Source organism: Fukomys damarensis, unplaced genomic scaffold, assembly GCF_012274545.1.
Source record: "Fukomys damarensis isolate Sample0158 unplaced genomic scaffold, DMR_v1.0_HiC HiC_scaffold_38, whole genome shotgun sequence".
Taxonomy (NCBI): domain Eukaryota; kingdom Metazoa; phylum Chordata; class Mammalia; order Rodentia; family Bathyergidae; genus Fukomys; species Fukomys damarensis.
Window position 1 is genome coordinate 44,642,743 of NW_022900950.1, and position 15,502 is coordinate 44,658,244.

Genomic DNA, 15,502 nt, shown 5'->3' on the forward strand with positions numbered 1-15,502 from the left:
CCGGGGATTTAGCTCAGTGGTTCTGCCGCCTACCTTGAAAGCATAAGGACCCGAGTTTGATCCCCAGTACCAAACAAAAAAAAAAAAAAAAAAAAAAAGTTCATTATCTCTCTAAGTTTTATCTTGCTGCTGGGGATCAGACCCAGGGCTTTGAACCCAAGGCATTTTATCTGTGCAAGGCAAGGGCTGTATCTTTAACCTACATCTCCAGCCCTCTACTACTTACTACTACTACCACTATATTAAAAGCCATTTATTCAGGACCTGTTCTGCACCAAAGAAAGTGTAAAAATCCTACTAGCTGGTTCTGTATGAAAAAACTGAAATCTATTTCGAACATATGTCCCAGGCACCACAAATGAAACACATTTCCCTCTCCCTCCATGTTTTGCCCTATCTTGCTATACTCCCACACCAGAAAACAAAACAAAACAAAAACAAATACAAAAAAACCGAGACCACACAAACAGAACCATAGGACTTTAACTTTCTTGGGGAATGATGTCACTTTTCATCTAGTTTACACCAGAAACCTGGGTCTGCCTCCTCTTCCTTTTAATTGCCTATCAATCTGTCACCAGAGATTTTACCATTTCTTTTCTCATCCCATATTCACCACCCTATTACACTTCATCTCCTTGTATAACTTTGGAGCTTCCTAACTGGTCCTCGCCTCTAATGTGGCCCTCCTGTGCTGCACATCTGGCCCATTCACTCTGCAGCCTGATGAGTGAATTTTCTAAAGTGCACATGTAATATCTGGGAATGGTGGGGCACATCTGTAATCCCAGAACTCTGGGAGACTGAGGAGAGGATCACAAGTTCAAAGCTAGCCTGGGAAATTTAGCAAGAACTAATTTAAATAGAAAATAAAAATAGAAAATAAATTTAAATAGAAAAAAAATTAAAAATGGAGATGTAGCTGCGTGAAGGCCCAGAGTTCAATACCCAGTTCTGCAAAAACACAAAAACAAAACAAAAAAACAGATGTGTTTTCTTTGATAAAACCCTTCTGAGACAGCCCATTAATTATTCTGGAGGTAAAATCCAGCAATGTATATTTGGCTTACTGTAGTTTTCTGATAAATCCTGACCTACCCAGCCAACCTCTTAAAGTCTCCTTTCAGTTCCTAGAGATGAACACAATTTCTCTCTCTCTCTCTCTCTGTCTCTCTCTCACACTCTTTTTTTTGTTTTAAATGATCTCATGTAGTTAAGGCTGGCCTTGAACTCACTTTGTAGCCCAAGCTGGCGTTGAACTCACAGTGATCCTGCTGCCACTGCCTCCCGAGGGCTGGGATTATAGGCATACATAATCATGCATGGCCTGAACACAATCTCTTTTACTCTTAAACAAATCAGTTCCATTTGCCTTGATTACTCTTTCCCTCCTCTTTGCCTAGCCTATCTCCAGTGATCCTGCAGGCTTCAATTTAAATTTAGTTTTCTAACTCCAGCAGGAATTTGTGCTTCAGACTCTTCCCACCTCCACATTTATTGAGGTTTATGGTCACCTCTGCATTGGGTGTTCGTGATGGCAAGGACCAGGAGAGATTTGTGAAGGATTGTAACTCTGAGAGCCTACCTGTTGCAAGAAAGTAGAAGGGAGGAAGAACTCTTTTTCTCTATGTTAGGAGCCCGGCAAATTAAACTGACAAAGGACAGATTAACAGGGGAAAAAGTTTAATACATATGTGTAAATGTGAAATGTTATAGCTAGGAAAGAGCTCAGTATTGACAAAGGATGATAAATTATAGAAAAGTAATCAAATGAAGGAGAGGATCTTCATGCTCTAGGGTAAATTATCATAGGAAGGTAAGTATTTGGAGGAAACTAACAGAAGGTAAGAGTTCTTTAGTAAGGTTTATTATGCAGCCTTGAATTGGTGCTTTCCCCATAGATAAAAGTCTCCTCTTCCTGAAAACCGAAGACATATTTACAAACGGAAATTTGGCGCCTTTACATGGTAAAATTTATGCCTTGTATCTAGACCAAAGGGGTGAAGGCACACAAGCAAATTGCTTTCAGTTCAAAATAATTCTCATGCCAAAATAGCATATTTTGGGGGTGGCATGCTTTGATCCTCTTCAGAAGGAAATCATTGCTGTTGGCCTCCCCTTGTGATTAGAGCTATTTTGAATTAACTCTCAGATGTTTCTGTTTTTGATTGTAGTTTGGGAGCGCAGGAGGTGACTGCAGGACCAGAGCCCAGCTGCGGGTTCCCAGCATGGATAACTACATGGTCATGAGAGTGATTGGGGCGGGCTCCTTTGGCAGAGCTCTTTTGGTTCAGCAGGAAAGCAGCAATCGGATGTTTGCCATGAAAGAAATAAGGCTTCCCAAGGTTACTATTGATGGCACACTGGCTGTCCAAGTCTAGTGATGTTGAGAGTGAACATATAATTTATATAAGAATAAATCCTTGAGGTTTAACATGGAATTTCTCCTTTTTACAAAATATGTAATCAGTTTATTAGTTTTACAAGGGCTTGATATATTTTATTTGGTTTTTAGGATAGTGTAATTAACAAAGGGAGAGAAATAGTCATTGTGTGCTATTTTATTTCAGTGAGTTATTTGGTAATTTCCAATTTCATATACATAGCAGGAAACCTTTAACAGAAGCAACTCAGGTAAAATAATAATAATAAAATAACATGAGAATACAATGATAAATCTAAAAATACAAACTGTTAGTTATTGGAGAACCTACTCCTTGGATCAATTTGTAGATCTTATTTCCCTATAGACTTTATTACTGTATTTTTTTATTTTTTTATTTTTTTGTACAGTGGATGGAACTCAGGTCCTTGCGCTTGTGAGGCAGGCGGTGGAACCACTGAGCTAAATCCCCGGCCCTGTTACTGTATTTCATAGTTGTTCTATGAAAGAATCCATGCCACAGAGATTGCTTAATGTTATTTCGACCAACTTTTTATAACTACATCTTAATAAAGTTCTAGGAGTTCTAGATATTTTCCCCACAGTATGCTTGATTTCAAATTTGAGAGTGCATCGTACTAATCTGGAAGCTTGCTCGCAGTTTCTGATCTGTGAGTCTGGGTGTGCCTGTGAGTTTGTGTTTTAACGTGTTCTCAGAGGATGCTGCTGCTCTGAGAACCCATGGGCTGTTACCCAGCCCATGGCAGTTTCTTTTCTTTTTTTTTCACTTGGGATGTAACCCAGGGCCTTGCACTTGCTAGACCCCTGCTTGCACAGTGCTCTACCAGTCCTTATCCAGTTTGTTGATTGTAAGAGTGAGACATTCAGGATTTTATCCTCATAGAGTAAGTTAGGGAGAGTTTTAGAAACATATTTAACCTGTTGTCTCTGTCCATCCTTGATGTAATAATACACCAGCCTAGTTTTAAAAATCTGGGCCACATGGTGGATAAAGTGATTTCAACTGTTAGAACATGAAATCCCTGGCTTTTCTTTTGGAACATTTTACTTCTGATGGCATACTGGCCATTGAAGTCTAGTGATGTTTAGACAGACATGAAGACCAGTTTATATTCTTTATGTGAAAGGAATGAAAAAGAACATTGTACACTGAATGGATCACTTCAAGCATGCAAAATACGCTGTAGTTTAAAAATTACGCATTTTCTTTTGGGGTTTGATGAACTTGAGGAAAAATATGGTTTTACAAAATTGAATGCAGCACTAAAGTGTCATACAAACGATAGTAGATGTTTGGGTAAAGCTATTTTAAAATTCAGTATTAAATTTATGCTTATTTAAAATATTTTCCTAGTCTTTCTCTGATACACAGAATTCTAGGAAGGAGGCTGTTCTGTTAGCCAAAATGAAACACCCCAATATTGTTGCCTTTAAAGAATCATTTGAAGGTAAATATGATTTGCTCCAAATATGTTCTCTAAATTTGGTCTGTAGAACTATGACCTTCCTAAGGAATCCTATATTTATTTTAGCTGAAGGACATCTGTATATTGTCATGGAATATTGTGATGGAGGAGATCTAATGCAAAAGATTAAACAACAAAAAGGAAAGTTATTTCCTGAAGATATGGTAAGATACTGACTTAGTTTCCCTCAAAGTTTAGAAGCTACTTTTCTCCTAGACTTTGTATAAATTAAAATAAAAGCACTGATATCTATGATTACCTGATTCACTAGTTAGAAACAACTGGTTTCTGGATCCTTGTTACAGCTTAGTGTCCTCAGAATGGTTACCTGAAATATTTTAAACAAATAAAGTCAAGCCAGCCACGGTGGCACATGAGTGTATTCCTAGCACTCAGAGGCTGAGGCAGGAGGATCAGAGTCTGAGCTACATAGTGAGTTCAAAGCCAGCCTGAATTGTATAGCGAGACTTTGTCTCAAAAAACCAAAAACAAACAAAAAAGAAGTCTGTTGAAGTTATGAAATATTAAGGGATCAAGCTTGCATGTTTAGATGAACTTCAAAATTATATTACTACTTGTCTTGGATATTTTAAATCTTGATTTTTACTGTTCTGAAATTATAGAAGGCATAATAGATTTTATTTCGTATTAGCAGATCATGAGAAGAATGAAGCCTCCCATTTCTGTTACTTAATAGTAGCTATTCTCAATCTTTTTCCTTCTAAAGCTCAACATATTTCCTTAAGTCCAAAATTTGCTACTGTTTTAATGGAAAATTGCATATGCAGGGGTAGAAAGGTATGTTCTCTTTCCTCACCCATCAAGGCTGATATTCCTGTCATATAAAACAGGAGAACAACAGAAAAACACTTCACATTTAATCATAAGTTTACATGACATGAGAGCCTTTGGAAATGAAGACACACAGACTCAGGAGAAACTATTTCTATGCTTAGATTCAGTGAGGCATGAACAACTGTGTAGAAATTCACATGAAGCTGGGCATGGTGGCACACGCCTGTAATCCCAGTACTCGAGAGGCTGAGGCAGGAGGATTGCCATGAGTTCGAGACCAGCCTGAGCTGCATAGTGAGTTCAAAGCCAGCCTGAACTACAGAGTGAGACCCTGTCTCAAAGGAAAAAAACAAAAAGAAAGAAATGCTATGAAAAAGGTATAACCTAATGGTAATAGAATGATTGGAGAAAACTAGCAAGTCCTGTGTATTTGGATTTTTCTTGGCCTTTGTGGCATTCCTTTCTTCCTGGTATAGGGTGGGAACTCTTCTAAAATAAGAATCTTACGATCTACTTTCACACAAGGTAGGTGGGAGAATTCCTTTATGGCTAGCTTTTATGCAGAAAGTTGGGAATAAAGATACTGTAATATTTTCAGGTTTATCCATGACTGGGTTTGGGGAAGAAAGGTTCTAGTTTCTATGACCACCTTAGAGAAGAGAAATTCTGGTTTTGGTGGCCTGCCTGTGGGTACAGAGGGGAACAGGAGAAAAAAGGTCAGAAAGATCTTGTTTCTGAGCCTCTTTCCTTGAGTTCCATGTCAAAGCACCATACTTTGGAGTACCATGTTCTGTGTCGTAACATACAGTAAATATTTTTGTAATAATATCTTCAATGGAGGTTACTTTGATATAGGTTATAACATGTTTTGAAACTATATAAATAAGTATTCATTTAGAAGTTGTATTTTGTTGTTTTATCTTGGTTTTTAGACAGGGTCTCACTATTAATTAATAAATTAGGGCTGGCCTTGAACTAGCTATGTAGCCCAGGCAGTGATCCTACTGACTCAGCATGTGCCACCATGCCCAGATCTAGAAATTATATGTTAAAAGTATAAACTCCAGGGGTGCAGAATGTAGCTCAGTGGTACAATGTCTAGCATGCATAAGGACCTGGGTTAGATCCCTAGTACGGAGTTGGGGGGCATTGGGGGGTGGTGGGATACCTCAAAGGATTGTAGACAACACAGTGAAATTCTTTAATGTCATCGTGAATATTCTGAAACATTACAATGAAATTCAATATAATGATTGCCTTGGAAAGGCTGTTACATATTTCTTAATGGTGAACAATTTTTATGTATGCATTTAAGAAATACTTTTAGGTTTTATTAAAATAGCTATTTAGATCATACATAAGATGATAGAGTGTTAGTTGAACTATGTAATTTTCATGAATTTTGTATTCATATGTAAAACCCTGATCAACTAAGGCCTAGAAATTATTCTTTAGAATTTTGGGTTAATATGAAAAAATTATTACATTTATGCAGATGTCGCATACTTTTTTCTTATAGATACTTAATTGGTTTACACAAATGTGCCTTGGAGTAAATCATATTCACAAGAAACGTGTGCTACATAGAGATATCAAGTCCAAGGTGAGTGGAATACATTTTGGGGCCTGGGAAAAAACAAAACCATTTCATTGCTTTTTATTTTTCTGTGGTGGTGGTGATACTGGGAATGGAACCCAGGGGTGTGCTATCACTGAGCTACATCTGCAGCCCTTTTTACGTTTTATTTTAAAACAGGATCTTACTCAGTTACCCAGGCTGTCCTTAAATATACAGTCTTCCTGCCTCAGCCTCCCTCTGCTGGAAGTATAGGCATGTCATTACAGGCATGTCACCATGCCTGGCTTCATTATCTTTTTTTCTATTACTTATTTCCATTAGGAACATTTCTATTTAGTTTAGAACTATTTGCTGGCCTAATATATATTAATATTAATTTTTAATTAAATAAATTTCCCTGGCTTTACTGTTAAAAATTACATATATTTATTACATACATTTGCAGTGTACAACATAATGTTTTGCTATATGTATGCATTGTGATTGAACTGAGTTAATCAATTTATCTCTAACTTCATATACCACCTTCTGATTAGAACATTTAATATCTACTGTCAGGACTGGTGTATAGCTTCAGCAGTATAGTGCTTGCGTAGCATGTATGAGGACCTGGGCTTGATCCCAGCACTACAAAAAACAATAAAAAATAAATCTACTGTTTCAGTAATTCTCAAGAATACTGTGAAATATTTTGAAAAAAAATTACACATTAACCGTAGTCACCATGTCATACAACCAATCTTGAGAACTTATTTGTGCTAACTGAAACTATACTCTTTGATCTAATATTTATATTAATCAAATAAAGTAGCATATGTGAAAAAGTCACTTTTGTGATGTACGCTAATGTGTTTCCAGTGCTTTTAGTGCCATCTCACTAAGTCTGTATGTTGTCAGGTGGAAAATGTTCAGTAGCTGGGCCTGCCACTTGGTGGCACCTTGACCCAGGTCCCAGTCAGTGGATCAGCTCTGTGATGCCCCATGTGTGTTAGATTCCCAAGTGGTCATCCTGAATTCCCAAGCAGGGGAACATGTAGCTGTCAAGAGGGGCTCTGCTATTTTTCTTCCCCTACTTGGTAACTAAGATCGAACTCAGGACGTTGCACTTGTAAGGCAGCAGAGGCACCACTGAGCTAAATCCCCTGCTGTTTTGTAGTCCACTCAGAGACTCGTTTCTGCTCAGAAAGCATTTCTACCCTTAATCTCCATCATCAGAAAGCTTTGAAAGACAGTTTCCCTGGAGACCTTTGCCTTCTGTTTGAATGACAGAAGATGTAAGCTGAGATCTTATTTTTCAATACAGAATGTCTTCCTCACCCAAAGTGGAAAAGTGAAACTGGGAGATTTTGGATCTGCCCGTCTTCTCTCTAGGTATGTCTCTATTCTATTGTAACAGTAATCAAAACATCCGTTTTCAGTAATACTTTGTAATCGTGCTTTGCTTTTTTTTATGGTTTTAGTCCCATGGCATTTGCTTGTACATATGTGGGAACACCTTATTATGTGCCCCCAGAAATTTGGGAGAACCTGCCTTATAATAATAAAAGGTAAGTGGTATCTTTGTTTTGGTGACAGGGTAACCATTAATGATGCAGAGTGTGGTGCTGGTTTAAAGCAGGTGCATGAGTGGTGGTTTTTTTGGGCTCGGGATGCAGCTCAGTGGTAGAATACTTGTCTAGCATGTAGACCCTTGACACCACAAATTATTAATTAATGTAAGCCAACTCAATTACTAAATTAAAATAAAATATATTTGAAAGCAATGTGGAATCTGTATTCTCAGTATTTTGGAAGAAAGTCAGTTATCCAGCTGTTTTAGTCAGAACTGAGAGGAACTAGTTATAAATGCCGATAAAAGCCTAGTGATTTCTAGGAGTATAATGAGTTATACCATTGATTCCCAAACTATGCTGTTCTGGCTTTTAAAAATGTCAAAATTCAGGTCTGACCCATACCAATTAAATAAAAATTTCAGGAGGTAAGAAGCAAGTGTGATTTTTCATGTTTGTAGTATGTACCGCTTTTGGGAATCCCTAACTTGACATTTATAGGGCCAGATAACAAGTACTTAGTTAGTTTAACTGATTTATAATATATGAAGATGTTATGATATGAAATATTTTTTTCTAAATATAGATTTTATGACCCCGTTGTAGTGGTAGGTGAGCAGGGAGGATTGGGTATAAGAAAGGAAATGGAAATCAAACACTCTTCACTACTACAATTTTTTTAATCTCTTCACTTTTTACCCTTAGACCAGTTGATATAGTCTGTATGCAAATTGGACTCATTTTCTTCACTTTATATTAATTATATCATATTCATTTCCCTACAGAGTTATATTCTTCATAATTATTTCAAATGATGATATGTATTTTCCTTTATGGCTCTTTCAGAATTTCTTAACCATTTCTCTGCTGGTGACCTTATTACTTCCACTTTTCAATATCATAAACACTGTTGTGAATAACGTATCTTTTGTGCATAAATCTCTCTTTTTTTTGGTGTTTCATTCATTGCATGGATTTCTAGAGATGGAAACACTTAAGGACTTGTTATTTTCTGCTGAGTTGCATCTTGAAAAGGGTATCACAATTCTATATGAAATAGGTTTCTTTAAGAGATCTGGGGGACTCGGGTGTAGCTCAGTGGTAGAGGACTTGTGTGAAGCCCTGGGTTCAATCCCTAGTCCTGTAGAAAAGAGTAGAATTGACTAAGTTGGGGTCCCCTTGACTCTAAAGGGACTTGCTTAAACAATTGGAGAAATTTCAGTATAGACCAAATAGATGACATTTTTAAATTAAGGTGAAATTGTGTAGATGTGAGAATGATACCATGTTTATGGGGAAATGTATGTGTCCTTGCTCTGACATATGTAAGAGTGAAGTATCTGGTCTTTGCAGCCTGTTAAAAGAGATTCAGATGTGTAGAGAAAAGGGAAATAGCACACAAACACAGAAAATATTAATGATTGGGAACTTAGGTAAGAATGTGTGCATTTGCAGCTTTTCTATAAGTTTGAAATTTTAAAAAGTTAAAAGTTGAGGGAAACAGTTTATTAAAAAACTTTAGTTAAATGCCGGGTATGGTGGTGCATGCCTGTAATCCCAGCACTTGGGAGGCTGAGGCAGGAGGATCGCTGTGAGTTCAAGACCAGCCTGGGCTATAGAGTGAGTTCCAGGTCAGTCTCAACTACATAGTGAGACCCTGTCTCAAAAAAAACCAAAAAATAAAAAACAAAAAACAACAACAAAAAAAAACTACTTTTTTTGTTGAATATTGTTGAGAAAAAAAAACTGAGATGACATTAGGTGGTAAGAGTGATGGAGAAAACCAGAAGTGCATGAAGAGGTAGGGTATAGGGCCAAGTGTAAAACTGATTTTGAAGAGCTGTTTTGTGGAGGAATAAATAGTCTTGTTCTCTAAGCCCAGGGATGGAGAGAAGTGCGAGCAGCTGCATTGAGAGCCTCTCACAGAGCAGAGGAACAGATCATGGTGAGGTAGAAAGCCATCTGTCAGGACAGTCCTGCAAAAATGGTGCTGTGTGTGCACACAGAGGCCCAAGGGAAACTCACTGCTGTCTCCAACGTCCTTCCAGATGCTACTAAAGTGACCCCAAATCATCTTGATTTGAAGGGCTGGGTTTGAGGAGCAGAGTTTATGAATATTACCCTTAGTATCTGAGTGTTAGAACAAACTCACTGTATGTTTTATTTTCATACCTAGGAATTATTTGTGAAATCTATTATTAGTAATGATAGGGTAATTTTCAGTTTTTTTGTTATTAGAAAAATGCGTGTATTTTCATAGAACTCGTAACCCACTTGTTAAGTTGTTTCTTTATGCTTCCAGTGACATCTGGTCCTTGGGTTGCATTCTGTATGAACTCTGTACCCTGAAGCACCCAGTGAGTATGCTGTGCAAAACAGAAATGGAGGCCTGTTGTCCTGTCTGCCTAAGTCCTAAATAATGTGCTAAATTCCAAATAGCAGTTTATTTCCTTATCATGAATTCATCGTAAAATTTTTTCCTATGTTGCTATTGCTGTTCTTTTCACCTCAAGTTAATAGGCAATATCTACTATTAAGTTTCCATAGTTCTATGTGTAGCTTTTTTACTTCTTTAAAAAAATTTGGTAAAATATATACACCATAAAATTTGCCATTTAACCAAATAATTTGGTGGCATTAATTACATTCATAATAACATGCACCCACGCTATTCTCTGCAAAACTTCTATCACACCAAACGGAAACTCTGTGCCTATGAAGCCATTTCTCCCTAATCCTCTCTTCCTCCAGTTGCTATCTTCTAATCCATGTTCTATCTCAGTGAGTTTGCATAGTCTAGATAGTTCATATCAGTAGATTATGTAATACTTGTCCTTTTGTGTCTGGTATAGTCTCCTTAACATGTTTTCCATGTTCACTCGTTTGGAGTAGCACGTGTCACAGTTCTCTTCATTTTTATGGCTGAATAATATTACACTTTTTATTTTATTTATTTATTCTTATTACTGTTATTTTTTTTAGTACCAGGGATTGACTGAACTTGGGTCCTTGTGCTTGCAATGCAGGCAGCAGAACCACTGAGCTAAATGCCCAGCCCCCCACTATGTTTTTATGCTGTTTTATTATTTATTTATTTATTTATTTAATTTATTTATTTTTTGGGTACCGGGGATTGAACTCAGGTCCTTGCGCTTGCAAGGCAGGCCGCCGAACCCCTGAGCTAAATCCCTGGCTATGCTGTGTTTTATTTATCTGTTTAGCTGTCAGTGAACACTTTAATTTCTCTGGTTATTATGAATGATGCTGGTATTGACATGGATAAACAAGTATATATTAAAGTTTCTGATTCTAGTTTTTAAATAATTGGATATTTAGGAGCCACCTTTTCAGGAGCCACCAAACTGTCTTCCAGAGTGGCTATACCACTTCTCTACTCATGTTTTTGTAGTTAGGTTTCACTTATCATATGAGCTTCCTGAAAAAATAGGAGAAAATACTTTGCCCTAATATTGTCTAGATGTTTTCAGAAATAATTTTACAAAATGAGGTTAAAATACTTGTCCTGCTTGTGCAGCAGTGTATTACGCAGAACTGCAGTCATAAAGCTGATCTCTACTAGGTCTTAACTTTGCATACAAATAAACTATTCTTTGGGCATGGATTGAAGTTTAGGTCTACCAGGCTTTTTATAGATGTGCTTGAGCGTGCTTAGTGCTCTGCGGAGCTGGATGAAAAATCCTTCAGAACCACCAGATAAGAGTAATTCAAACAGAAGGCATGTACTACTGTTAATGACAGGTTGTCTTACTTGACATTGCTTATAGCTGGGTGTGGTGGCGCATGCCTGTAATCCCAGCACTCAGAGAGGCTGAGGCAGGAGGATCGCTCTGAGTTTGAGACCAGACTGGGCTACATAGTGAGTTCCAGGGCAGTCTGAACTACAAGAAAAAAAAAAAATCTATATCTATATATAAATGGCTTCTAATGCTGACTACACAAAATGATTTGGGGAACATTTCAAAGGCTGATACCTAGGCCCACTACAGACTAATTGAATTAAAATCTCTGAAGATGTCTTCGGCACTCGTGTTTTTAAAACAGGGAGATTGATGTGCAGTCCAAGTTGGGAATTACTGTTGTATGCAAATAAAGTTATTTTTAGAATTCTAATATCTAGGGACTGTGACATACATCAATGGTAGAGCATGTACCCTGCATGCACAGAGCCCTGGATTGAATCCCCTGTGCGGGGTGGGGGGTGTATATATAATATAATATATAATATATATAATAATATATAATATGTATACATTCTGAGGCAGCCAGGTATTGTGGCATATTCCTTTAATCCCAGCTACTTGGAGGTTGAGGCAGGAGGATCACAAGTTTGAGGCCAGCCTGGACAATATAGTAAGAACTTGTCTCAAAATAGAAAGGTTTGACATAGCTCAGTGGTAGAACACTTGGCCTTGTATTCATGAGGGTCTGGGTTCAGTCTCCAGTACCACACATAGAAAAGCATAAAACTGGACAAGTCTAGAGTGCTTGTTACTATGGAGCAGGCTGGGGGTGTTCAGGGGAGAGGTAAGGCAAGTACATACATATGATAAGCCTGTTAGTATCTTTGACTTTTTAGAAAGCCATGTATCTGTTACTTTGATTTTCAAATATATTGAAGATATATATTTTTTTATATATATATGCAGAATAATAGATTTTGGTGAATGAAGTACCCACAACAAACACTGATGGGAAGACCTATGTAGATGGGAAGATTTTACTATTCTTTTACTATTCTTCACGTTTGCCTTTTCCTGAGCCACTGTAAGAGTGTAGGTGTGTGTGTGTGTGTGAGGGGATGCTGGGGTTAGACATAGGACCTCCCCTGTGATAGGGGACTGCTTTGCCACTGAGCTACATCCCCAGCCCTTTTTCGTTTTTTATTTTTGCACAGTACTAGAGATTAAACCCAGGGCCTTTGCACGGAGCTACATCCCCAGTCCTTTTTATTTTTTTATTTTGAGACATGGTCTTGCTAAATTTCTGAGTGGCTCAGGCTGGGCTTGAACTCATAATCCTTCAGCCTCCCAAGGTGCTGGAATTACAGGCTTGTGCCACCAAACCCAGCTTATACAATTATATCTTAAGGACACCTGTAGGAAAAAAAAATACCAAACAGTGGGTTTACTTCTAAAATTAAAATAGTTTATATGAACATGAATTCAATTCAGATAGTATTTCTTTATTTCCATTTTCTTTCTTTGTATCTGCTTTTAAAATTCAATTTTTACTTTTCAGTTTCAGGCAAATAGTTGGAAAAATCTTATCCTCAAAATATGTCAAGGGTCCATCCGCCCACTGCCATCTCATTATTCCTATGAACTTCGGTATCTCATCAAGCAGATGTTTAAAAGGAATTTCTCACAGCGCCCTTCAGCTACCACCCTGCTTTCCCGAGGCTGTTTGGCTTCCCTCATCCAGAAGTGCTTACCCCCAGAGGTATGATACCAGTTTTCAAGGATGTGATAAATGGTTTCTTACCTTTTAAGCATAACTTACTTGTTATACATGCTTGTAAAAATTCAAATAATTAGGGCCAGGGATTTAGCTTAGTGGTTCCTCTGCCTGCTTTGCAAGTGCAAGGTCCTGAGCTCCATCCTTGGTACAAAAAAAAAAAAAAAATTATTTTTTTTACACTCCTGCAATGCTATTCTCCAGGAATAATTACAGTTACAGTTTCAGTATCCTTCCAGACCTTTTTCTTAACACATACAAATATTTATCTCTCTGTATAAATTATATATACTTTTGGCTAGGCATGGTGGTGCATGCCTGTAATTCCAGCACTAAGGAAGCTGAAGCAGGAGGATTGTCATGAGTTTGAAGACAGCCTGGACTATAGTGAGACCCTGTCTCAAAAAAAAAACAAGAAAGAAAAAAATTATACGGACTTTTATTATTATTTTTTAAATTTTTAATTGTTTTTGGTGCTGGGGATTGAGCCTTAAGCATACTGAGGTACATTCCACCTCTATTACATGTAGTTTTTAGTGGCATTTTCTTTTTTATATGGTATCAGGGATTGAACTCAGGACCTTGCTCTTGCCAAACAGGCAAATGAACCACTGAGCTAAATCCCCAGCCTAAAATGGCATTTTTATTATTCAACTTTAAATATGCTTATGATGAAGAATGTTGGTGATTAAATAACATTTATGACAGTGTTCTAAAGAAGAGTATCTTTCACATCTTTAACTGCTCAATTTTAAATTTCAGATTATCACAGAATATGGAGAACAGGTATTAGATGAAACCAGAATACATAAGCATCATACACCAACAAAAAAGGGTAAGAACTTTGGAAATATTGTTTTTAAAGCACTCTTTTTAAAAATATGGCAAAAGGACCAGGGATTTAGCTCCATGGTGCCACCACCTGCCTTGCAAGTGCAAGATCCCGAGTTCCATCCCTGGTACCAAAAATAATAATAATAATAAAATTAAAATAAAAATATAGTAAAAATGGGCTGGGCTGTAGCTTGGTGGCACAGTGCCTGCCTGGAGAGCACAAGGTCCTCAGTTCAATCCGCAGTAGACACAAATAACAAAAAAACTAAAATAAAAAAAAAGTGTGAATTTTAAGTTGTTCAAAGTAATTAGCTGAGATATCTCTCAAGTCAAACTTTTTTTTCTTTATATCAGACAGTTCTCTATTGAATTTTGTACTATAGTTTTTCAGAGATCAGAAAAAGGATCCTAGTTTGGATAGTTTAGTGATAGAAAGATAGTTGTCTGCTTCATAATTAGCACCTTACTTACTCTGGTTTAATGGTTAGAAAGAAGGCTTCTGTGGAGTGGGCCTAGGAATATAACTGTGCAAAACATAACACTAATCTTATAGGAAAATATACCCCCAAGTTTCAGGAGAACAATCCTGTAAAACAAGCTTTTCTGAAGTAGAGCCTGTTCGTATGTGAATTATGTCTTTTTGGGTGGTAGTGATATGTTAGTGCAACTTCATTAGTTGTATATATATACCTTTCACTCAATTTTGCTGTGTACCTAAATCTGCTCCAGGGATGGGGGTGGTGGCATAGGCCTGTGATCCCAGCACTTGGGAGGTTAATTTAAGCAGGAGGATCACCAGGAGTTTGAGGCCAGCCTGGGCTACATAGTAAATTCAAGGCCAGCCTGAACTACATAAAAACAAAACAAAACAAAACATACCATCAAAAAACTTGTTCTAAAAATGATAAAATGTGTCAATTTAAAAAATAAGCAAATAAAGGTTAGAGCCTTTTCAAAAGTTAGGAACCAAGGCTGGAGATGTAGATTAGAGCTACAGTGCTTGCCTAATATGTGTGAAGCCCTGGGTTCAACATCCAGCACTAGGAAAAAGAGGAGGGAGGGACCATCCACATAATAGCTGCATAAGATCAGTAGGCTGTCCTAAGCAAGTATGGAGTTTGATTTATTCTCTCTTTAGAGCTTGTCGTGTCTGAATTTTTTCGAAGCAATGTTTACTCCTTTGCATTTATTGACTTCCTTGTAAAGAAAGCTAACAGGTGGTAGAAACTAGCAGAGTAAGAGAGAAGAGTTAAGAAATATAACTTGGGCCAGGGATTTAGCTCAGTGGTTCCGCTGCCTACCTTGTAAGCCAAAGGGCCAGAGTTCAGTCACTGGTACCATGAATAAATAAATAAATATTTAATGAGAAGAAAGCAACACCTAGACATACTGGTGGCTT

At 37.4% G+C, this 15,502-nt stretch overlaps 1 protein-coding gene across 5 annotated transcripts in view; it reads left to right on the forward strand.

Moving 5' to 3' along the window:
• Nek3 (NIMA related kinase 3) overlaps positions 1-15,502 on the forward strand; it is a 30,127-nt gene that overhangs the window by 1,462 nt on the left and 13,163 nt on the right. For 4 of the 5 annotated variants that reach the window (XM_010636630.2, XM_010636631.2, XM_010636632.2 and 1 more), the window contains exons 2-10: positions 2,175-2,345; positions 3,759-3,852; positions 3,937-4,034; positions 6,185-6,268; positions 7,548-7,615; positions 7,705-7,791; positions 10,097-10,151; positions 13,054-13,254; positions 14,032-14,104. In XM_010636630.2, the coding sequence (XP_010634932.1) occupies positions 2,229-2,345; positions 3,759-3,852; positions 3,937-4,034; positions 6,185-6,268; positions 7,548-7,615; positions 7,705-7,791; positions 10,097-10,151; positions 13,054-13,254; positions 14,032-14,104 (877 nt within the window). In that variant the 5' untranslated portion in view covers positions 2,175-2,228. Of the gene's footprint in view, positions 1-2,174; positions 2,346-2,380; positions 2,635-3,758; positions 3,853-3,936; positions 4,035-6,184; positions 6,269-7,547; positions 7,616-7,704; positions 7,792-10,096; positions 10,152-13,053; positions 13,255-14,031; positions 14,105-15,502 lie in introns of those variants that run through there. The other variant, XM_033760054.1, reaches the window with a different exon arrangement.